Source organism: Aquarana catesbeiana, linkage group LG13, assembly GCF_042186555.1.
Source record: "Aquarana catesbeiana isolate 2022-GZ linkage group LG13, ASM4218655v1, whole genome shotgun sequence".
Lineage (NCBI taxonomy): Eukaryota > Metazoa > Chordata > Amphibia > Anura > Ranidae > Aquarana > Aquarana catesbeiana.
In genome coordinates, this window is record NC_133336.1 from 88390305 (window position 1) to 88415528 (window position 25224).

General features: G+C 46.4%; 1 protein-coding gene across 1 annotated transcript in view; it reads left to right on the forward strand.

Annotated features, from left to right (window-relative positions):
- The first annotated feature begins 16176 nt into the window (after nucleotides 1–16176).
- Nucleotides 16177–25224, forward strand: part of ITPKA (inositol-trisphosphate 3-kinase A) — a 148329-nt gene continuing 139281 nt past the window's right edge. The window contains exon 1 of the mRNA XM_073609129.1: nucleotides 16177–16872. Coding sequence (XP_073465230.1) covers nucleotides 16360–16872 — 513 coding nt within the window. The 5' untranslated portion in view covers nucleotides 16177–16359. The remainder of the gene's footprint in view (nucleotides 16873–25224) is intronic.

Sequence of the window (25224 nt, forward strand, 5' to 3'; positions counted from 1 at the left end):
CCACGAAGCCATTGTGTTCTCCTGGCATGGAGTGCGGCTGCCCAGAATCTTTTTCTTATTCTCATTGTTGTATCTTAATATCAGCCGCCTATAGTATTTAAGAAGGCTCACCAAAAATAGCCAATCCCCTTCAATAAGAAAGTAAGGCAAGCCATAGACAGAGCAAATTTATTTCTTGCAACCACAGGTTCCCCCACCACAGTCAGTGTTGACAGGAGAATCCCCCCCACGAAGCCATTGTGTTCTCCCGGCATGGGGGGGGGGGGGGGGCTGGGTGCAGCAGAAGCTTATACTTCTGGAGTAAGGTGGAGAAGAAGCTGCAGGACCACCCTAGCAGAGTGGAGGCGCTTGTAGGAGAGCACTTTTTTCATGATATAAGAAATCCAACTTAATGTGTACGAATGTGTATTGATTTCAAAAGATGACCAGCTTTTAAAGGAAGGTCCATTACAACCGAGCAAAATAGAGGTATGTTAATTGCTAATAACTACAGGATTACAGTACATCCAGACAATATGCTGAAAGATTCGCCTTCTATCACAGCTTCTTCTATTTAAGTGTACATTAGAAAAAAGTCAGTTTTCTTCATTGTTTATTATAATCCAGTTTTCACAGTCCAAATTGGTTTAAGAATTTATTGTCCACACACGATTAAACAATGGAAAGATTTGTCACCATAACCTGTCTTTACAGGAAATCTCCCCTAAAGGGAAACAGACAACAATAAAAGCATGGATAGGGACATTAACCTTTTTCAGCTCTATCTCTATCCATAACAAAATAAAATGTTTTGGCTGGAGTTGGGCTTTAAGAGTTGGATTTTCCAAGCTGCCCAAATGCTATTCCTTTATGGAGATTCAGCTCACCGGTGGGGAGCACTTAGACAACTTTGCCTTGGAGCACAAAAATCTTGTTCCTCTACTGTATATAGCACTATTTCTAATATGCTTTTAAATATCTTTAAAAACATTTGTTTTTATTTTGCAAGACTGGCATTTGCTAGCTTGTAGGCATTAACAATTTACTAAGACTAACAATAAATAACTTATTAACAATGTCTTAATGTGCAGCGCATATTCTTCCTGCATGAACTAAATTAACTTTTTTTCCAATTCAGAGGCAATCCAGATTTCAGCCAATATTGCGAATGACAAACAACTATATATTATAAAACCATATAAACCATAAAAAGTGACCTCTCTCTAGCCACTTCCGGACCACCCACCGTTGTTTTACGTCAGTATTTTGAAGGAGGATTTCGTTATTATGGCAGAAGCTAGCTGCCATAACCCCGGTATCCTCCTTTTCAGTGCCCGGTCCAATTTAAGATAAAAGTGGTCTCTGCGGCGGATTCACCGTGAGATTACGTTTATCGGCGGCGGGAGAGGGCCCCCCCTCCCGCTGCGATCCGGTGCCCTCCGCCGCTTACCGGAGCCGTCGGCAGCGGCAGAGGCGATCGTGTCTGTCCCCTTGCTGGGTATGGAGACCAGTAAGGTGAAGATGGCCCTCACCTGTCTCCATATCACTGCAGGGGCCCATAGCTCTTAATTGCATTTTAATGTAAATATGAGATCTGAGGTCTTTTTGACCCCAGATCTCATATTTAAGGGGTCCTGCCATGCTTTTTTTTATTACAAGGGATGTTTACATTCCTTGTAATAGGAATAAAAGTCACACAATTTTTTTTTAAATGTAAAAGTGTAAAAATATAAAAAAAAGGTAAAACAAATATGAAAAAAAAAATGTTTTAAACGCGCTCCGTCCTGACGAGCTCGCATGCAGAAGCGAACGCATACGTGACTGGCGACCGCATATGAAAACGGTGTTCAAACCACACATGTGAGGTATCGCCGTGATCGGTAAAGTGAGAGTAATAATTCTCGCCCTAGACCTCCTCTGTGACTTAAAGTGGAGGGCCACCCTAAAATAAAAAATAGCATTAAAAATCGTAAAAAAAAAAAAAAAAAAAAAACATTTGAAAAAAAAAATTATTAACTTACCTGAAACCCTTGTTGCTAGGCAGTCTTCCTAATCTGCCTCTTCCTACTCCGCGGCGCTTCCTCCTCTTCGGTGAGCAGCCCCGTTGCCTTCTGGGAACTGTGTGTGTCTCAGGAAGCAACGGGGCCATTCATAAAGCGCCGCGCGACTCGCGCATGAGCAGAAGGAAACATGCAGTGAAGCCGCAAGGCTCCACTGCCTGTTTCCCTTCGTTAAGATGGAGGCGCCGGCGGCTGATCCGATGAACGGATCGGCCTCGGGGGGGCGACATCGTGGGCTCGCTGGACAGGTAAGTGTCCTTATTAAAAGTCAGCAGCTACAGTGTTTGTAGCTGCTGAGTTTTAAAAAAAAAAACATATAGCGGCCGGAACCCCGCTTTAAAACATGCAACCTGTAGAATTTTTTTAATTTGTCATCATTCCACGAGTGGGCGCAATTTCGAAGTGTGACATGTTGGGTATCAATTTACTCGGCGTAACATTCTCTTTCACAATATAAAAAAAAATTGGGCTAACTTTACTGTTGTCTTATTTTTTTATTAAAAAAAAGTATTTTTTCCAAAAAAGTATGCATGTGAGACCGTTGCGCAAATATGGTGTGACAGAAAGTATTGCAATGACCGCCATTTTATTCTCTAGGGTGTTAGAAAAAAAATGTATAATGTTTGGAGGTTCTAAGTAATTTTCTAGCAAAAAAAAACTGTTTTTAACTTGTAAACAAGAAATCTCAGAAAGAGGCTCGGTCCTTACGTGGTTAGACATGTCAGTTCATGTGGGATCAATAGACCAATTGCTTGCGGCAGTTGATTAAATATCATTTATTTATCATTTTATCATTAATCATCTCTTCAACTGTGGCAGATCAGCATTCCAGACTAGACAAAAAAAGTTCAGTTTGACAACACAAGTATTCATTTCAGTTAGTAAAATATTAACTACAGTATATACAAAGCATGCAAAAGTGGCCAACAAATCCTCACTCATTTGACAAAGCAAAGTAGGTAGTGAGTATAATAAAGGAGCGTTCATGGATGTCTTCTTCCTTCTTAAAGAAGGATGATGTATGGAGATCTCATAGAGTGGCTGTGGTGCAGACTGGATCACAGAGCACTGATAAAGGGAGACTGGTGAGCCCCAGAAATGCATTGGATACTCCTGTGAGTCTCATTTTGACAATTAAAAATATGCTAGACCTGTTAAACTGAGGCACTCCCATGTCTTAGCTTCTTTTTTTTACTCTATGAAAATGATTTTCAAGGCATGACTTTCACCTGTTTCCATGCTTGTGTTATAAACAAAGGAGGAGTGTGAGGCCTTGGGTAGAGATTTATTTTGGTGGAGATGTTTCCTAGTATGCGTTTGTGGGTTTAGCTGGCAGCTTCCCATTCTTACAGGTGGTCCTTGCAGAAACCTTTGAAGAAAAGAAAGGAAGGAAGCACTAACCCAGTAATAAGTGTCCAGAATGTTTTTTATTAGATGCAGAAGAAAACTTTCCTTTGTTGACTGCTATATCTAATAAAGACCAATTTCCTCTCTTAGTACACATCTTCTCCCCCCCCCCCCACACAAAAAAACCCTCCCAGCACAAATTCCCCTCCTAGCACAAATCTTCTTACCACCATCCCCTCCAAACACAAATCCCCCTAAGTCACCACTCTTAGCAACCACCCAAAGTTCCCCTCCTAGAACTATTTTTACCCCCTGCAGCCCCCCAAATTCCCCCTTCCAACAAAAATCTCCTCCCTCCAATCTCCTTGTGGTGCACCCCCACCTCACATGATACCACAGTGCCCAGGGCAGCGGCCCCTCCTGCTCACCTCTTGTCTCAGCCCTGGTTATTAGTATTACACCAGTTCACCAAAAATTGTTCAAGACTAGGGATGGGCCGAATGGACCCCTGTTCGGTTCGGTCCAGAACTTCCGAACACCGCGAACGTTCGGACTTGAACACCGAACCCCATTAAAGTCAATGGGACCCGAAAGTTAAATATCAAAAGTGCCCATTTTGAAGGCTTAAATGCAAGTAATTAGGCATACAATGGTTATAGGGGTCCGGTGTCCTGCCCTGGGGGACATGGATCAATAAAAAAAAAAGTTTGTGAAAAACGTCATTTTTAAATGAGCAGTGATTTTTTTATTTTTAAAGTGAAAGACTAAAAATGAAAAATTCCTTCCAATATAGTGCCAGGGGGTTCCTCTTAGTCTAACTGTAAAGTGGCAGATCTGTACCATGTCTAGAATATGCTGCAGCAATAATTGAATTTATAAAGCCAAAAAAAATGACATTTTTCCTGCAAGCTGCCTTTATTTTGCTCAGCAACAGCTGGGGAGCCAGTGTGTATGATGAGGCCACAATGTAGTGCACTGGGAACAAGATTAGAGAATTTTTGGATACATTCTGGTGTCACTTTGGATAGAAGTAACGGGTGTGTTAAAAATGGTCTTTGGGTGTTGGTGGCGCCTTCCCACCGTATACCTATAGCAGGGATATGCAATTAGCGGACCTCCAGCTGATGCAAAACTACAAGTCCCATCATGGCTCTGCCTCTGGGTGTCATGCTTGTGGCTGTCAGAGTCTTGCTATGCCTGATGGGACTTGTAGTTCTGCAACAGCTGGAGGTCCGCTAATTGCATATCCCTGACCTATAGAGATAATCTTGATGAAAGCAAGAATGTGGGTGGCAGGGACTGTATTTTTTTTTCCGCTGCAGAAGATGGGGCAGAGAAATTTGCCGGCTACAGTCTAAAGCTGGTGGTGTGTTACTGGTAGATGAGCTGCTAGGACCTTGGACACCCTGTGCTATACCATCATCCCTGTCAGTGGAGGCTGCTGAAAGGTAATGACTCGGTATCGCAGGGGCAGACTGAAGTGGGTAAGGAGGAGGAGGGACAGATTTGTGCCCCTTTTGTGTGGCTTTTAGGTACTCTTGCCAACGGGCTGAGTGGTTGGACGTTAAATGCCTTGTTAGGCATGTGGTACCCAAATGGTTAGTGTTTTTTTTGCCACGTTTGATGTGCCTATGACAGAGTTTGCAGATAGCAAACAGTGCGATCTGCTGCAGATGTGCTGAAAAAGGCCCAGACAGCTGAGCTGTGGGGAGTAGGCCGGGAGATAACAGCCACAGAATGTGATGGAATAGGGTGGCTGCTCTCTACTCTTTCTTGATGCCGACCTCCTTGGGGTTGTGCTGCCTCACCTTCAGTTTCCTCCTCTGCTCTATCTGGCACCCAAGTCGCATCAGTGACCTCATCATCATCATCTCCATCTCCTCCATTTTCATCATTACCACTGGAGAAAACTTGGCAATACGCTGCGGCTTGGGGAACATGAATGCCAATTTGTCTACCAGTGTTCCTCCCTTTCTCTAGGTTCATGTTCCTGTCATCCTCAACTTCAGAACCAGCATCTGAATCCAGTAATGGCTGGGCATCATCAAGGAGCAAGTGGCTGACGCTGTGGTCAAATAACTCATCTGACTCCTCAATGGCTGATGTTAGGGCTATGACAGGAATAGATGTGGACAAGGAGGCAGGTTTACCCACTCTGGCAACTGGGACTGCACACTTGTCTCTGCTTGTGTGACAGAGGATGAGGAGGATGAGGAAGGTTTAGTAAGCCCATCCACCACCTCCTCTGCATGCTGTGGCTGGATAGCATGGGCAAACTCACAAAACAGAGGAAATGATGCCCTGCCTGAGGACTGACCACCACATCCACCTTTGCCTGTGGACACATTTGTTGCTGGCCCCCTTACAGTGCCAAGGTAATGTCTGCCTCTCCTTGTTGTTCTCCCAAACATTATTGGGAGGGAGGGGGGGAGCGGTGCTTATAAGCAAATGTAAAGGAGAAGTTGAAATCTGTACGTAGATGCACTTTAATCAATGTAAAGAGGTGTTTGATGCCCTTTAATTTCAGGTACTCACACTACACAGACACACTCCACGGATACAATATAATATACTGCACTATAATGCGCCAAACGTACAGTGATGCGCAGAACTATATGGCGTTAAACTGGCAGTAACGCACGCAAAACTATATTGCGTTAAACTGGCAGTAACGCACGCAAAACGATATGGCGTTAAACTGGCAGGAACGCTCAAAACTATATGGCGTTAAACTTGTAGTAACGCACACAGACTTGTAGTAACGCATGCAAAACTATATGGCGTTAAACTAGCAGTAATGCACACAAAACTATGTAGCAATAACTCTCCACGGAGTGGTTTAAGCGGGCTTGTTACCTTCACTCTCCTTCCCTCTGTTTTACCGTCACCGGGTCTAGGGTTCCGTTGAGTTTACCTCTGGACGATACACGCACCGACACTTGAGTACGTTTTCAATGCTTTATTAAACAATTTACTAAGGAAGTAGCAGGAAAGAGGCAGAAGGGAAACTGCAGAAGAAACTCAAATATCTTCTTGTAAGGTTCTTGACAAATGTCCTGGTAGGATTTGGATATTACAATAGAATGCGCTCCCCTCATGGGACACACTCTTTGCTCGCCTGGATAGGCCTCTCTCACTTGCCTAGCAGCCAGTACATAGCACGAACAAAGTCTCTGCCACAGACTTGTTTGGGATAAACCAGTACGATCCTCTGCCACAGGATGTATTGGTTTTCTGCAATGAACGTCAGTCACAGTGCTTGAACCTTTAAGCCAACCCGGCAACACTATGCTGTATAGTTACTTTTAGGATACGTCTTCCAACCGAGTCACCAGGCCCCTCTCCAGACCAGCACGCTGCGTGATCCTTCCATGACGGGTCCTCCCCTGGGATCTCCTCGATTGTCCAGCTTCTTCACTCTGGATAGACAGCTCAGGACCATTCCTCGGCTGCTGTGGCAGGCCCCAAACAAGCTTCTGGGCCCACCCCTGCGCCACAGCGATGTGGGCCTCCGGAACGGAGGACCACAAGATTGCTCTCTAACGCATACCTGTCAGCCAGGAGGGCCAGCAGGTGGCTGTAAAATGAACCCCCACAACATGGCGTCTGTCCCATAAATACCCTCCCCCAGAATGCAACTCGGAGGACCACCTCCACGGAGTTGTCTCCGGGACAGACGAGCCTCTCCAACACTGCCCAGTGATAACAGCGACACCCACCGGTCAGCATGGAAACACACACAATGTCAGCCAAGCTGGAACAGAGGCAAACCTAACCTATTTAACGAACAAGTTACTAAATTTACCTAACATATGGTAGATCGCAAATCTACCAGCGCTACAACTATATGGCGTTAAACTGGCAGTAACGCACGCAATACAATATGGCGTTAAACTGGCAGTAATGCACGCAAAACTATATGGGTTTAAACTGGCAGTAACGCACGCAATACGATATGGCGTTAAACTGTCAGTAACGCAATCAAATAGACGGTGTTCAACCGTCACTACACTGAAGCTATCTGAACTGTCCCTACTCTAGCTATATACTAATGTCAAAATTACTGACACGGTCTCACTACACTACAGTGAAACTATCTGAGCTGTCCCTACTCTAGCTGCACACTATGAAAAGCTGAATGATGGTCCTCCTCACTACACTCACACTATCCCCAAACTGACAATAAACTAATATTCTACACTGACAATTGAAGCAAAATAGCACAGTATAGCACACTAACTAATAGCACTAACCAGAGCCCTGTTCTATCTCTCTCCACACCAAAATCACACTGAAAATGGCTGCCATTGAAAGAATACTTTTATACTGTGGGGCGGGAATGAGCCATGATTGGATAAAGTCATGATGACAGTGTCCAATTATGACTCTGACAGTGCTCTGTGCCCTGATTGGCTAACGCTTTCACTGCTTCAGCCAATCAGGGCTTGCAATGCACTGTTCAACGCCACAATGCATTGTGGTCGGTTCGGGGGGGGGCGAACAAACGGTCTAATGTCCCATTTGTTCGGTTGTTCTCCGAACGTCCAAACAACGTAAGTTCGGTCCGAACTTATGCTCGGGCCGAACCGTTCGCCCATCCCTATTCAAGGCTTCATCATCTTTGAGTCGGTCTCTGCCCAGACTCCCCACACAGTCGTTTAAGCAAACAAAAATGCCCACCTGGCTGTACAGGGTTCTGCCTTGAGACACCTCATCGAACTGAACCCAGGCTCTGAGCCTCTCTCACAGCTCTCTTACTTGCACCTCTGTGCCCCAGAATTTCACACTCTGAACCCTAGATAGAAGCCCACCTGAATCCTATGCTGAGACCTCCTGTCTCCCGGCTGGAGAGCCCTGTACAGTTGCTATGTTGCCTGAGGGTCACTGGTAAGACCTGGATGCTGGGTTGGGGACTTCTTCCCTCCCAAAACTCTTTGAAAGTGGAACTTTAGACAGAAAATAAAGTCCTGCTAGATCAGTTCAGGCTGCCCCCTTTTGCAGGTATATTAAAATATTAAAAATAAGTGTCTATACTGTTAAAAATACAGTAATACTGCTCTGTACATGCTCAGTTGCTCTCCATTTTTAGGAATTTTTAGGCACCGCTGAGCGGAATTAAACTCTTCTATCCTTATAGCCCAGGAAGCTACTTTTGTTTGATCTGCAACTGCCATGGTGCTCCACATGTGATCCATTATGACAGCAGCTATCTGATGATTTGACAGTTTGGTTGAGAACACAAGCAAATGTGACAGTTAGCAATCCCGGCATTACAGGAATGTAACTGTTTTTGAAACCGTTAAATCGATGGGTTTAGTTCCACTTTATGATTTTCTGCTGTTCAGGGGCTCTGGACTTCAGCAAAATGGCAGCCTCCAGCAAGAAGAAACAGGAGCAATGCTGGAGGCAATGTACAGAACACATTGATTTTGGTAGCATAATTATTAATGTGGAATGTTTGTTCCTTGCTATAGAACATTATTTTTTTTTCATAAAGTTGTAATGGGTAAGGTTCCACTTTAAGTCTTTGAGCTCCAGAATTACAACTTTCTCAGCTCAGAACTGAAGCTGGAGAACTGGAGCCCCTCAAACTGTATGCGTAAGAACCTTGTGTTGTCTTCCTTCCTACTAATACATTGGCAGGGCCTTGCACCATCACCTCTGCCAATGTTTTGGTCTGTCAGTTAATTGCAGGTTTATTCTAAGATAGGTTACACCTATAATAATGGAAAAGAATGTGAAAGGTCACCTAAAACTGCCATAACCTGTAAAGAAGTAGTGTATCAATACCTTTTTTATTTTTGTTGCCACAGAAACCATTCAGGTTCTACCTAAAGCTGGCCTTACACTGTAAGCTTTCTTTCATTCGATTCCTTGGGCTGAACCAGAGAAACCTATAGGTTCCCCATTTCTGCTAAACAATGAGAGTGGAGAAATCTCCCGTGTCCTCTATTGTATTTTGACAGCTGGCACTCACAGGTGTCAGAATACCCAAACAGTGGCTGCATCTGTTTGAATGCTGCTGCTGTTCAGCGGACAATTTTCCAGCCAGCTCCTTCGATTTTCAGGTGGAAGGATGTCAGGTGGAAGGGTGCTGACAGGGCCACCAACAGCTTGAATTTCACTTTGTGTTTGGCCAGCTTTAAAGTAGAGTATGAGATTATTTCAAGAAGGATCTCACTAGATGGTATAAAAAAATCATTATCACATTATCCTTTGTTTAAATGTCTAAAGCAAGAACTGCTCTTGATCCCTATAGCAACCACATTCTTTCATTAACCCATACTGAATAGCGGTCAGTCTACTGTCTGCTGCTACTACAATGCTTAATAGAATCACAAGATATAATCTCCAGATGCAGCTAAAGACTGCATTAAAATCAGTCAATGCTATTTTCAAGGGAGCCAGGATAAATGTCTATATGTATAATAATGTAGCAGTCCCGAGCCTCTTTAGGCCAAATGGTTACCTCCAGGGTTAGGGAGAGCTGACATCCTTCAGAGTAGAGTGGGTTACAAGGCATGGTGGGTATAATGAAAGATGATCTGGTGGGCGCCAGATAGTTTTTGAATGCAAAGAGATTTCTTTTCTCTTGAACAGAACTGTGGGAGCGAGGGTTAGGGCCAGGACCCCCTTAGGTAGATGCAAAGATAATTAGCAGACTCCGAGACTTCTATAGGTAGACAGCTATACAGGTGAAGGCTTCCAGCCGGACATCACTTCTGTATAGGTAGGATTGCTGTCTCCTATGGCAACAATCTTGTAGCTGTTACTAGCAGTGGTGATATTTAACTATTTGCAACACGAACAGTTCTCCTTACCCCACACTCACTCACTGTGGGTCTTCACTCAATGAGCTCCCAGCCTCTCTCTTACTAGACTACAGATCCACTAGCCACTGGATCCCCTGAGCTCTTCCACTTTAGCACTCAGTATCTTCCTCAAGTGTCACCCCGGCTTCCTTGCTGGGTCCCAGGCTTGGCACTCATCGATACTCCTCAAGCTTCACCCCCGCTGACACGTTAGGTCCCTGGCTTGGCACTCACTGATGCTCCACAGTGTCACCTTTGCTGTCCCGCTGGGTCCCTGACTTGGCACTTGCTGAAGTTTTTCCACTTCTTCACCGTCCCCGGCTGGCGAGAAGTCTGCTCTGGTACTGGCCACAGCTCACTCATTGTGGTCCCTGGTAGCAAGGTGGATGGTCCCTTATTGGCGACAGCTTCCCCTCTACCTCAACTGGTTCCCCGGCCAGCGGAATCGTTAATTCTGGTTGGACTACAAGCCTGTAGTCCCAACCCTACATTGCTCTCCTGCTTCTTGTTAGGCCCTCAGACAGCCTAGCAACCAGATGTCCTTATGGCCTAGCATCCCGGGGAAACATAACACAAGTCCATCCAGACAGCCGTCCAGGTGGCACAGAACCCCGAACACTTGACTCCACCCAAATAAATAGGTTCTCCCAGCAGGCCAAGGGAGCCAAGAAAATACACTTGTCTTATCCAATGTCACCAGCTACCCTGCCAGCTAGTGACAGAAAAGAGAAGTGCAGCAATTCCAGAATTAGGGGGAAATCAATTGATCTCCTAACAATTAGCCAAAGCAACTATAGCCTGGCAACTAAATTTACTAGCAGCCCTGCCTAAACATCAGGATGCTTCAATAATATGTGTGTCGCAGGGCTCCTTCATAGCCATGGTTATGCGTTCATGCAGGTTTTTGATACACCACTTGCTGACCGCCGCATGCCGATATATGTTGGCACAATGGCAGCGGTGGGCAAATGGGCGTACCTGTACATCCCCTTTAAGAGCCGGGGACAGCAGGCGCACGCGTGCGTGCCCCCCTGTACAGCGAGTCCACCGGTCTCCCAGCGATCATGTCACGGAGCCTCAGAACGGGGAAGTGCCTATGTAAACAAAGCATTTCCCTGTTCTGGCTTGTGTCATGACAGAGATCACTGCTCCCTGTCATCGGAAGTGGTGATCCCTGTCATGTGACTTGAAGCCCATCCCCCCCGCAGTTAGAATCTCTCTCTAGGACACACTTAACCCCTTCATCGCCCCCTAGCGGTTAACCCCTTCACTGCCAGTGTCATTTACACAGTAACTAGTGCATTTTATAGCACTGATCGCTGTATAAATGACAATGGTCCCAAAATAGTGTCAAAAGTGTCCAATGTGTCCGCTATAATGTCGCAGATCTCCGCCATTACTAATAAAAAAAAATTAAAAATGCCATAAAACTACTTATTTTGTAGACTCTATAACTTTTGCGCAAACCAAACACTATACGCTTACTGCGATTTTTTTTACCAAAAATATGTAGAAGAATACATATCGGCCTAAACTGAGGGAAAAAAAATGATTTTTTTATATATTTTTGGGGAAATTTATTATAGCAAAAAGTAAAAAATAATGCGTTTTTTTCAAAATTGTCGCTTTTTTTGTTTATAGCGCAAAAAATAAAAACTGCAGAGGTGATCAAATACCACCAAAAGAAAGCTCTATTTGTGGGGAAAAAAAAGGACATCAATTTTGTTTTGGTGCAACGTCGCACGACCGCGCAGTTGTCAGTTAAAGTGACACAGTGCCGAATCGCAAAAAGTGCTCTGCTCAGAAAGGGGGTGAAATCTTCCGGGGCTGAATCGGTTAACAAATGCTTAAAATAAATCTGCTACAGGTAAAAAAATGCAAGGACATAGGGGTGCTCACACATTCCTTCTAAAAGCCTGCATCCTGAATGCCAAGCCATTTCAGCAGAAAAAGTGCCAGCACTTCCTAATGGCCTATAGAAGCTTCTGCTGTCAAAACTAGGATCATCTGACACCTGTTTATCACCTCTGGTTAGAAACAAAACAGAGAGATGCAAAGTATTATTGTTACTTTGCATCTACTCTGTTTCATTCATCTGCAGATCAAAGGGATGAGTTTTGATTTGCATATGAGGTCAGTTAAAGCAGCATGACAACTAAAAAAAAAGTTTTAAATAAAATTTGTCCCTAACACATTATTAAACCTTAGTTTATCCTAATCTGTCTTAACCACTTGCCCTCTGGAAGATTTACCCCTCTTCATGACATGGCCATTTTTTGTGATACGGCACTATGTTATTTTAACTGACAATTGCACGGTCATGCAACACTGTACCTAAAAAAAATTTATGTCCCACAAAAAAGAGCTTTTGCTATAAACAAAGAACGATTGATAATTTAGAAAAAAAAAAAACTATGTTTTTTACTTTTGCCTACAAAACACATCCAATAAAAAAATATAAAAAATCAAATTTCTTCATCAAGTTAGCCAATATGTATTCTGCTACATATTTTTGGTAAAAAAAATTCCCAATAAGCATATAATGATTTGTTATGTGCAAAAGTTATAGTGTCCACAAGCTATGGGATATTGTTATTTATTTATTTTTTTTACTAGTAATGGCAGCGATCAGCAAATTATAGCGGGACTGGCTGCAATATTGTGGCGGACAAATCAGACACCCAACTGACACTTTTGACACTTTTTTAGGGACCAGTGACACTAATACAGTGATCAGTGCTAAAAATTTGCACTGTCACTGTACTAATGATACGGGCAGGGAAGGGGCGGTCAAAGGGTTAAATGTGTGCCTAGCTAATGTTTCAATGTAGTGGGGGAGGTGCTTTGACTGCTTTACAGAAACACAGCATCCATGCCTTCTGTATTGACAGAAAGGCAATCTGCCTTGTTTACATAAGCAGACGTATCTTTGGGACCACATATTCCGAATTGGCGCTCTGTTGCTGTTGAGTAGTCGCCCAGGAAGCGGGTTAGCAAGATTCCTTACAGAGTCTCTTAAAGGACATCCCTCGAAGTTCATCGCTACTTCTCCCTCTACTAAGCCTGTTTTGACCCCTGTATTTAACATTGTGCTGTCCAAGCCTGCCTTGCCCGAGCAATATTGTGTGTTTGGTTTCCTGTCTCCTGCTTGCCGTGTGCTCTACGTCTGTTTCTGTTACCGATCTTGGCTTGTTCTTTGACTATACCTGCCTGCTTGTTACCCCGACCTTTGGCGTGTTCTTTGTCTATGGTTGTCTGCTAGTTTCCCCGACCTATGGCTTATCTCTTGACTATATCTTGTTGTCCTGGGCTGCTGTTTCCTCTCTATCCTCCTGTAGCCTACAGTGAGCGTGAGCTGGGAGACCCTGGGGGCCGCGACCTGGAGCCAGTTGCAGCACAGCCCATCCTCACCACTAGAGGTTCTGGTGAACACCTGCTGGCTCTTAGACTCTGCGCCCTGGCTAATCTTATGCTCTAGCTCCCAGTGGGATCCGTGCTGGTGCTCCAGTGGACCTGCTTTCCTGAACCACCCAGTTCCATCCGCAGCAGTCGGCCATAGGGTCCACAACCTTAGCGGTGCACTCCTGACCCCAACGGTGTGCAACTGTCACCTGACCTCAGGTATCCTGACAAATACATATTTTATTCAATATCAAATTTAAAATGATTAATAATAAAAGTTATCACAATAACATGCAATTCATACAACAATGCAGCCACTTCTGCTCTACATGTTTTGCCTGAAAGAGCTTCCTCAGGAGACTTAAGAGTGCTTCGTAAACTTGATGCTATAGGTGAGAGAAACACATATTTATGAATATTTACGATATAATGTATTGTGTAAATGTCATTACAATTTTATTTTTTGTCATTTAGACTTGGTTTTACATGAATAATTGTACTAGGCATATTGAATTTTATTCAATATACCTTGTACAATTCATGTAAAATCAAGTTTAAATGACAAAAAATTAAATTGTAATGACATTTACACACTATAATCTAGGTAGTGCATGCGATCTTCTGGCCACCACATGTGGCAACAATCTCCTGGCTTTGCCAAAGCTTTTAGCTCAAGGAGGACCTCACCAGGGTCCCTGCTGACTGACCTGTTTCGAAGGTATGTCCTTTTTGTCTGATCTGTATAGTTGGATATGAAATGCACTTTTTATCTATCAAAAAGTTTTACAGTGCTAAACCTTTCATCCAATTTCTAAATTAATGCATTTGTAAATTTCAAAATCCAATATAAAGGAATAATAGTGGTAAAAAAATAGCACTGGTGGGTTTTACTAATCATTTTTTTTTTGGATAATTCTCCTTTAACTGCTTCCCGCCCACTGTATAGTGAAATGATGGACAGGTGGGAGCACACTCATTCTTCCTTTTCGCGCAGCGCATGCGCTGGGACACAGTGCATCACTGATCACGGTAAAGAGCATATGACGTGTCCAATCACAGCTGATCACAATGTAAACAGGAAATGCCAGTTATCGTGAGGAGAGGACAGCTGGTAAGTGGCATTCCTCAGCAAGGACATCTTCATGGACAATCAGGGCACTAATCATAAATGTCCTGATTATCAATGTGCTGCCTGTTAGTGCCCATCAGTGATGCCTGTCAGTGCCTCCTCATCAGTGCCAACTATGAGTGCCCATCAGTGCTGCCTATCAGTGTCCATAAGTGCTGCCTATAAGTGCCCATCAGTGCTGCATATTAGTGCCTTCTCATCAGTGTCCATCAGTGCAGCCTCATCAGTGTCCATCAGTGCTGCGTATTAGTGCCCATCAGTGCTGCATATTAGTGCCTTCTCATCAGTGTCCATCAGTGCAGCCTCATCAGTGTCCATCAGTGCTGCGTATTAGTGCCCATCAGTGCTGCATATTAGTACCTTCTCATCAGTGTCCATCAGTGCAGCCTCATCAGTGTCCATCAGTGCTGCATATTAGTGCCCATCAGTGTTGCATATTAGTACCTTCTCATCAGTGCCGCCTATTAGTGCCTTCTCATTCATGCCCCATCAGTGCAGCCTCATCAGTGCCCCATCAGTGCCGCCTCATCAGCACACATCAGTGAAGGAGAAAAATTACTTATTTATAAGATGTTATAACAGAAACTAGGAAAAACATTTTTTTCTAAATTTTTTTTTTTTTTGTATGTTTAGCAAATAATAAAAAATCCAGTGGTGATTAAATACCACCAAAAGAAAGCTCTTCTGTCTCAAAAAAATTTGAAAAATTAATTTGGGCACAGTGTTGCATGACCGCGCAATTGTCATTCAAAGTGCAACAGCGCTGAAAGCTTAAAATTGGCCTGGGCAGAAAGGAGGTGAAAGTGCCTGGTATTGAAGTGGTCTTAACCACACCTATAGGCAAAAGTATGTAGGCAGGGGGTGTGTCCTATGCCTACATACTTTTGCTTAATAGGTGCCCCTAGTTCCCAGCTCAGAAAGTTGGGAGGTCTTCCAATGGGGACACTTTGGGGACAGTTCTGGTGCCAACTCACTTTGGAAGGAATTCCTCTCATTTCCTGTTTTGGCAATGGTAGAGGAAGTGAAGGGAAATCTCCCCAATGGTGACACTAGTTCTGGCGACAACTAGAGATTCCCTTTCTTTGCATTTCATTTGACTTCCTATTTTTGCTAAGGGATAGGAAGTGGGGAAATATACCCAATGGGGACACAGATGCCAAATAAAATCAGTCAGGTGTTTTTGATAGCTAAAAAGTGCATTTTATATACATCTATATAGATCAGAGCAAAATAAGGGACAAATGAGGAGGAATGAGGGACAGAGGGACATTGCTCCAAATCAGGGACAGTCCCTTGAAATCAGGGACAGTTGGGAGCTATGGTTACAACCCTCCCTTACTCTGTCTAAAAAGGAGGGGGAAAGTTAGTCCTTAGTTGTAAGTGAAGCTGTGTTAGTGGGACTGTTTGAGTTGTCATAGATGTGTAATGATGAGAGTAGGACCTGTATTGTCGTCTCTCAGTACAGGAACCCAGGCTGTGCCCTCCCACACACACACACACACCAGTCCCAGGTTGTGAAGGAGGAAGTGAGTAGTAAGTAGTCTTCAGCCGGCTGGAGCTGTCACTTCTTGTGATCAGCCCCCTATAGCACGTTGTCTGCTATCCCCCCCCCCGCAAGTTCAAGTTTTGGATGATTCCCACAGAGGTAACCAGTGAGACCGGAATGAACTATGCCGGGGGTTCGGGGGAGCCCCCTATCTCTCCCAGCCCTCGGAAGCGGCTGAGTGTCGGAGAGTTGCGGCTGTACTTCGAGGCTCGCTGCTCCGCGGAGCGGGACGGACAGAGGGAGCCCAGGAGAAGGAGAAGGATGGGCAGCGGGAGCTGGCACCGGAGTAACGGGGAGGTCTCCGAGGAGCTGAGGAGAGGCTGCTGGCAGAGCCACGTTATCCCCCAACTGATGGTAACCAGCTCCGAGGAGCCGCCGCCTTCCAGCCCCGTACTGCTGGAGCTGCCTACCTGGGACGGGATGAGGACGGACGGATTGCTGAAGCTGGCTGAGCGGAGACTGTCCGTGTCCAGCACGTCCCTCTCCTCCACCGGATCCTCCTCTGCCCTGGAGGACTCCGAGGATGACCTACTCAGCGACTCCGAGAGCAAGAGCCAAGGCAACGTGGACCTGGAGCACAGCGAGGAGCAGAGCCTGGTCAGTGCGGGACCTCAGGGGAGGGGCAGAGTCTGGTCAGTGCGGGACCTCAGGGGAGGGGCAGAGCCTGGGCAGTAGGGGAACACGGGGGCGAGGAGCAGAGCCTGGTCAGTGCGAGACCCCAGGGGAGGGGCACAGGGGGCGAGGAGCAGAGCGGGACCCCGGGGGAAGGGGCAGAGCCTGGTCAGTGCGGGATCCCGGGGGAAGGGGCAGAGCCTGGTCAGTGCGGGACCTCAGGGGAGGGGCAGAGCCTGGTCAGTGCGGGACCTCAGGGGAGGGGCAGAGCCTGGTCAGTGCGGGACCTCAGGGGAGGGACAGAGCCTGGTCAGTAGGGGAACACAGGGGGCGAGGAGCAGAGCCTGGTCAGTGCGAGACCCCAGGGGAGGGGCACAGGGGGCGAGGAGCAGAGCGGGACCCCAGGGGATTGGCAGAGCCTGGCCAGTGCGGGACCCCGGGTGGAGGGGCAGAGCCTGGTCAGTGCGGGACCCCGGGGGGAGGGGCAGAGCCTGGTCAGTGCGGGGCCCCGGGGGAAGGGGCAGAGCCTGGTCAGTGCGGGCCCCCCGGGGGAAGGGGCAGAGCCTGGTCAGTGCGGAACCCCGGGGGGAGGGGCAGAGCCTGGTCAGTGCAGGACCCCGGGGGGAGGGGCAGGACCTGGGCAGTGCAGGACCCCGGGGGGAGGGGAAGAACCTGGACAGTGCAGGACCCCCAGGGGAGGGGCAGAGCCTGGTCAGTAGGGGAACCCAGGGGAGGGGCACAGGGGGCGAGGAGCTTGGTCAATGCGGGACCCCGGGGGAGGGGCAGAGCCTGGTCAGTGCGGGACCCCAGGGAGGAGGGGCAGAGCCTGGTCAGTGCAGGACCCCGGGGGGGAAGGGGCAGAGCCTGGTCAGTGCGGGACCCCGGAGGGGAAGGGGCAGAGCCTGGTTAGTGCGGGACCCTGGGGGGAGGGGCAGAGCCTGGTCAGTGCGGGACCCCTGGGGGGAAGGGGCAGGGCCTGATCAGTGCGGGACCCCTGGGGGAGGGGCAGAGCCTGATCAGTAGGAGACCACAGGGGAGGGGCAGAACCTGGACAGTGCAGGACCCCCAGGGGAGGGGCAGAGCCTGGTCAGTAGGGGAACTCAGGGGAGGGGCACAGGGGGCGAGGAGCCTGGTCAGTGCGGGACCCTGGGGGGGAGGGGCAGAGCCTGGTCAGTGCAGGACCCCGGGGGGGAGGGGCAGAGCCTGGTCAGTGCAGGACCCCGGGGGGGGGGCAGAGCTTGGTCAGTGCAGGACCCCGGGGGGGGGCAGAGCTTGGTCAGTACGGGACCCCAGGCTGAGGGGCAGAGCCTGGTCAGTACAGGACTTTAGGCAGAGGGGCAGAGCCTGGTCAGTGGGGGACCCCGGGCGGAGGGGCAGAGCCTGGTCAGTGTGGGACCCCGGGGGGAGGGGCACAGGGGGCGAGGAGTAGAGCCAGGTCAGTGCTAGACCCCAGGGGAGGGGCACAGGGGGCGAGGAGCAGAACGGGACCCCAGGGGAGGAGCAGAGCCTGGTCAGTGTGGGACCCCGGGGGGAAGGGGCAGAGCCTTGTCAGTGTGGGGCTGGGGGGCCCTGCAAACCACTCTACATGATGGCAGTGACATAGACCCACCTGGACTGTCACCTTCCACATCACAAACCTGCACCACCAGGGCAATCTTTAAGGCAGGGCAAAAGGGGCAGCTGCCCTGTGCCCCATCATTGTTGTGGGGCCAAAAGCAGCTGCCTCGTACTTGCCAACTATCCCAGTTTAAATTCCCTTGTCCTAGTTTTAGTCTTGTGCTGTGTCCCGATATCTCAGTGTGAAGTTCTGTTACTAATGCTGCCCAGCTCTGCCCTATTGCCATGTACAGATGACTCACCTGCAGACCCTGTGATGTAAATAACCTGCATTAATATGTAAATAGCGGTGGCATTAATATGTAAATAGTCAGACTGGAAGTAACCTCTAGCAACCAATCAGTGAGCAGTAATAATGTGCAGTAACCTCAAGCAACCAATCAGTAAGCAGTATTGATGTACAGTAATCTTTAGCAACCAATCAACAAGAAGAAATCGTGCTGCAACCTCTAGCAAATATTCAGTGAGCCATAACGTGTGCTGCAACCTATAGCAGCCAGTCAGTGAGCGGTAATGATACCTCTGGCAACCCATCGCAATCGCTGCCTGATCTGATTCAGTAAACTGATTTTGAGTCTAGCTGCTATTTCTTATATCTCTCAGAGCAGGTGGAGAGCGAAATGTTTGCCCAGGGTGCAATCAATATTAAAGACGGCCCTGTGCACACCCCAGTCATTGTGGATCTAGGGCCCCATTCACACCTAGAGTAGTAGGAAGGTGCACATAGGAGGGACCTTTCACTTCAATTTTTTTTACCGGGCGTTTATGGTGGGTTTTGCACTGAATTGTCCAAAACTAATGGCACCGCAAGCATGTCTTGTGTATTTCACACGTTCTGGGAACCTGCATAGAATTGTGAACTCCTAGAATGGGCAGGTGTGAATGGGGCCAGCCTGCCAAGATGTTAGTGCTGAAAAGTCCCAGGTGGTCTGTCACTGCTACCTTCTGACAGTTCAGACTGGAGCAGGCAAAATCTATGGCAACCAATCCGCTTCTAGATTTCATATTTAGGGGCCAGTTCACACCACAATTTCTGTGTTGTGGATGTGTTTCTGCATGCGTTCTAGTGAGTTTTTTCTTAATCTCAATTCAGGACATGTGCGTTCCAGTGTGTTTTGATGCATTTTGCCATGTTCTAGATGCGTACCATACAGAAAAAAATGTAGCATGTTCTTCTTTTGTTGGCTGCACTGCACTAGTGTGAACTAGTGCCATTGAAATCAATGGAAAACAGTGTGCATGCATTTTTGATGCAGAATAAAAATGCACTGGACTGCATCTGGTGTGAACCAGCCCTAAAGCTTAATTGAACTAGCTGAAGGTAGATTCTGATTGGTTGCAATACACAGATGGTCCAGTTGTAGTACATTTTCCCTGGCACTACCAGGTTCTGACAATACATGTCTGATATGATGGGCTGACTGGCTCCTGTCAATAAATAATGTATGTGTTATGATGGAATGGCTCTAGTTGGCCAGATGCTTATAATACATATTATTGATGATGTGATGGGCTGTGGTTAGCCAGCTTCTGACAATACATACTGTATGGGATATGATAAGACCGCTGTGGTTGGCCAACTCCTGATAATACATACTGTATGTAATATGATGGGCTGTGGTTGGCCAACTCCTGACAGTACATACTGTATGGGATAGGCTGGGCTGGGCTGTGGTTGGCATGCTCCTTACTATACATACTGTATGTGGTATGATGGGATGGCTGTGATTGGCCAGCTCTTGACAATACATACTGTATGTGATGTGATGGGACAGCTGTGATTGGCCAGCTCTTGACAATATGTACTGTATGGAATAGGATGGGAAAGCTGTGGTTGGCCACCCCCTGACAATATGTACTGTATGGGATAGGATGGGCTGGGCTGTGACAATAAGTACTGTATGGGATAGGATGGGTAAGCTGGTTGGCCAGCTCCTGACAATATGTACTGTATGTGATAGCTGTGGTTGGCCAGCCCCTGACAATATGTACTGTATGGGATAGGATGGGCTGGGCTGTGACAATATGTACTGTATGGGATAGGATGGGCTGGGCTGTGACAATATGTACTGTATATGATATGATGGGATAGCTGTGGTTGGACAGCTCCTGACAATATGTAATGTATGGGATAGGATGGGCTGGACTGTGATTGGCCAGATTCTGACACAACATACTGTATATGATATGATGGGACAGCTGTCGGGGTGCAGGCTAGGTTCATCCTTGCATGGTGTACATGGCACTAACACTATGTCACCCAGGCTGGCTGCTGCCGGATTCCCGTGGTTTCCTCCAAGAACTAAAATGATCCCTTATTTGGGAAACCTGGAGCTCTGTAGTGTTTGTAGAACATGAAGTGTCAGCCTGCCAAGATTTGGTCTTGTTAGTGCTGAATAGCTGGGAAGTTACAGGTTGTGTGTGAGTAGTGCCTGGGCACTGCCAGCTTCTGACAATACACACTGTGTGTGAGATGATGGGCTGGTCTTGGTGTGACAGATACCACGCTGAGTAGATGAGGCAGCCAGTGACACTGCACTAGTTCTGACACCCGGATCACAGCCTGCCCCGTCAGTCCCTCTCTCTGCTGAGCCGGGTTATCAGGGGGTGCTGTGTGGGGACAATGTATCACCTGGCTGCTGTCAGATGGGCAGGATCCCTCTAGCAGAAATCATCGCTAAGTCTGGAAAAATGCCTTATTTTGAGTTCTGGAAGGCTAACAAAGCCACCAGTTGTGTGTGAGTGCTGTCTGGGCAATGATGCTTATTGTATGTCTTATGTCACATTGGCTGTAGTTGGATAGGTGCCCTGAGTCCTTCAGGGAACACTGTCTGATGATGAACTCCGTAACCCTATAGGAGTTGTGGCACTGTGTCCCACCCTGCCATGCCAACCACTAGGTTTCTGAGTCACAGGTTCCCAGGCGGTGACGTATGGTGACAGTGACCTCGTGTCATCTGGACTGGCTTCTCTCAGGTGTCCTGAATTTAGAACTTCTTTAAATTTAGAAAATGTTGTCCATATTGGGGAAACAGCTCTCCAGTACTTGTGGAACTAAAAGTCACAGCCTGCCAAGACTTGGTGCTGAATAGCTGCAAAATCACAGGTTGCCTATGAGTGGTGCCTGGGCACTGCCAGTCTCTGTCATTACCGTGTATCAGGCTGGGCTGAGGTCCGTGATTTCACCTTTCCTGGTGTTCTGGCTGTTGCCTGCCAAGTGCCTCTAAGACACAGGTGTCAAACACAAGGCCCGCAGGCCGAATCCGGCCCTCCAGGCCATTTCATGTGGCCCTCACACCTCTCTCCCAGCTGCAGGAGACCTCCAGCCCTCCTCTGGTCCTCCTCCAGACCCCTACTTTCTACTTTCAAGCAATGCATCCAGCTTCTTCCCAGCAGAAGCATAAGGAAAGGGGGTGCACTGTGATGTGAGGGAGAGTAGGGGACTCAACGTCTGATGGTGGGGTGGCTCTTGACATCTAATGTAAGGCGCTGCACATCTAATCTTACAGATACAACCCGCCCTTTTGAGGACAATCATAATGCTGACGCGGCCCATGATGAAATTGAGTTTGACACCCCTGCTCTAAGATCTCTCTTCACATCAGACCTGTGACTTTCAGACTAGTAGGGTAGGCTGGATGTTGTAGTTCCACAGCAGCTGGGGGTTGTCTGTAGAAGTGACACCTGCGTTCTGCCACCTGTTGACATGTTGGCTGCTGCCTGACAAAATTCCACTCCTCCTAAGAGCATAGGCATGTACTGTACTGTATCTTGCAATGTCACCTTCTTCACATGTAATAATATCTATTAAACATGCTTTCATTTGGGAAATAAGATCAAACAGCATGTGACTCTCAGTTTGCAGTAAGTTTGCATCTGCAGCCAAAAACCACTGACACTTTTGGGTTGAATTACTATTATTATTTATTACAGGTACTTATATAGCACTGTCAATTTACGCAACGCTTTTACATGTATATTGTACATTCACATCAGTCCCTGCCCTCAAGGAGCTTACAATCTATGCAATCTATCATTCTAATCCCTAATTCAAATTCATGCACACACATACAGTACATGGGCCAAATTAGACAGGAGCCAATTAACCTACCAGCATGTCTTTGCTAAAACTGGAGAGTGCAAAATCTGGTGCAGCTCTGCATAGATTATTTTTTTCTTTAATTTGATACTAAACACACATAGTTTAATTTACATTCTCCCTTCTATTTCTGTATGTGGATGATGACACTGTAATTTATTTTATTTATTTTATTTTCTAATTATTTTATTTTGATATACAGCTGTCATATGACCCACATCTCTCCCAGCCATTCTGCAGGGAAACATAAGCAGGAGGAGCTTCTAGTCCTCTGCTGTTGGTCACATGTTCAAAAAACAAAACAAAAAAACAAAAAAAAACAGCCTTTGGCATCCAGAGTAAAAATAAATTATTAACATTGATTAACTGTTTTAAATCCTCATACAAATATATATTTTAAATAAAATATTTATTAATATGTGGAAATAACATTGTGTGGGCAGATTTCTGCCAGTCACAGGCTGCCTCACGTCCCTCCAGCCTGTGTCTTAGAATAAGAGGGAGGTGAAGCCTCCCTCAATCTACATGTAATATTCTACCCTTGTTAGTGAGCATGGAGGAGGTGGGTGGACTGGGCTGTCATTTACCACTGTGAATACACCCACATATATTACTCTACAGTCACATGGGCTGCTCAAATGTGATAGGGAGGAAGTGCTCAGCATAGAAAGACACTGAAAACTGAGCATGTGCAGAGTTGCCACCACAGCTGCCAAATTCTTAGCTGAATCAGGGACATTAACAGAAGGTGGACATAGAGAACAGCAGGATCATTCTTTTTTTTTTTTTTTTTTTTTTTGCAGAATACAGAAAACGAATCTCCTAGTGACTGAGTGAATATGAACAGCATGTAATACACCATTTGTTGATAGTTTTTTAGTATGTGGGTTTAGGGACACGTTAATTGAACAAGCTGAAGTTAGAAGCTGATTGGCTACCATGCCCCCCTGTGTATGACGTGCCACCTGGCTGCTAGCTGTTAGGGTCCTTTCACACTGGGGCGGGCGTCGGCGGTAAAGCGCCGCTATTGTAAGCGGCGCTTTACCGTCGGTATGCGGCCGCTAGCGGGAGAGAAATGGTTAAAAACCACCGCAAAGCGCCTCTGCAGAGGCGCTTTGCCGGCGGTATAGCCGTGCCGTCCCATTGATTTCAATGGGCAGGAGCGGTGAAGGAGCGGTATAAACTCCGCTCCTTCACCGCTCCGAAGATGCTGCTAGCAGGACTTTTTTTACCGTCCTGCCAGCGCATCGCAAGCCCTCGGGGCTTTCACACTGGAATGAAAGCAGTGGCACTTTCGGGTCGGTTTGCAGGCGCTATTATTAGCGCAATAGCGCCTGCAAACCACCCCAGTGTGAAAGGACCCTAAGTCACTCTAATTGGGACATGGACTTTGGGTCAGGTAATGTCTCTGCAGCCATTGTGGACTTCCTATCAGCAGGACATGCTGGGGCTTGTAGTTCTACAACAGCCAGAGAACCAACGTTTGCCCATAAAGAACAATTTTTTGTTAGGCAGTTTCATTTGTAGAAAATCAAAGATATATTGGTGCTTATTATATACACTAGTAGTATTTTTGGGTTGGCCATTTGAAAATCATACTGTTGAGCCAGCAGTCATTGTGTACTGTGCAGCAGACATACATTACACACAACTAACAAGCAGTGCCTGAGATGATGTAACTGCTACATTTGTATGTGTGTAACAGTGGCTGGTATACCGTGTAAATACGCCAACACCTAATGTGTGCACAGGAGTGCTGATTGTTATATTCTTATGACGTAGATCAACACCCCGAGGTCACTGGGTGACAGAACGGACAGGTGACGGCTCGTTGGCATAGTGGAAATTGCATATGGGTGATAGAAGGTTCTAGTTTTCAGATAACTGCTATCTATACTGTTCCAAACTAGACAGGCCGCTGTATAAGCTAAGCTTCTTGATATAGGCTGGAAATAAACCTGACCATCTGGTTAAACTTTAAGAATAAATCAGTAAAAACTTTCTTGCATGTATCTTTTTTTTTTTTTCTACCTATTGCTGAGAGTTGCAATCTGGGAGAACAATGTTTTAGTTCTGATACAGGAAGAAACAAATCTTCAGTCTCCCCTAAGCCATTGATCACTTTCATTATAACATTGTGACTTTATAGTAAGTAAGGTTAGAGGTAACAGCAGGGACTGATCTGTGTCAGATAACACGCACTCAACACCCACTGTCACGTAATGGCTACTGGACAGTCCCCAGAATTTGAAATGATTGAATTAGCAAACATTTAAAAGAAGAAATGTCTTCCCTTCCAATCGATTTCTAGATTCATTTTAGATTTGATTGGATCAAACTGTGTCGACTGGACAGGGTAGAAAATAATTGTTTGTTTTGCATCAGTTGTCAGTGCTGAGATGCTTTGGTCTTGAATTCAGTTGTATTTTGATTGATTAGTATTGTATGGGGGGGTCTGTGATGTAAATGGGGGAACTTTGATGCAAAGGGGGGCTGTGGTGTAAAGTGGGCACTGTAATGTAAAGAGGGGGGTGTATTGTAAAGGTGGTTGTATTGTGCAGAGGGGCTGTGATGTGAAGGGGGTGCTGTAATGTAAAGAGGGGGCCCTTTTATGTAAAAGG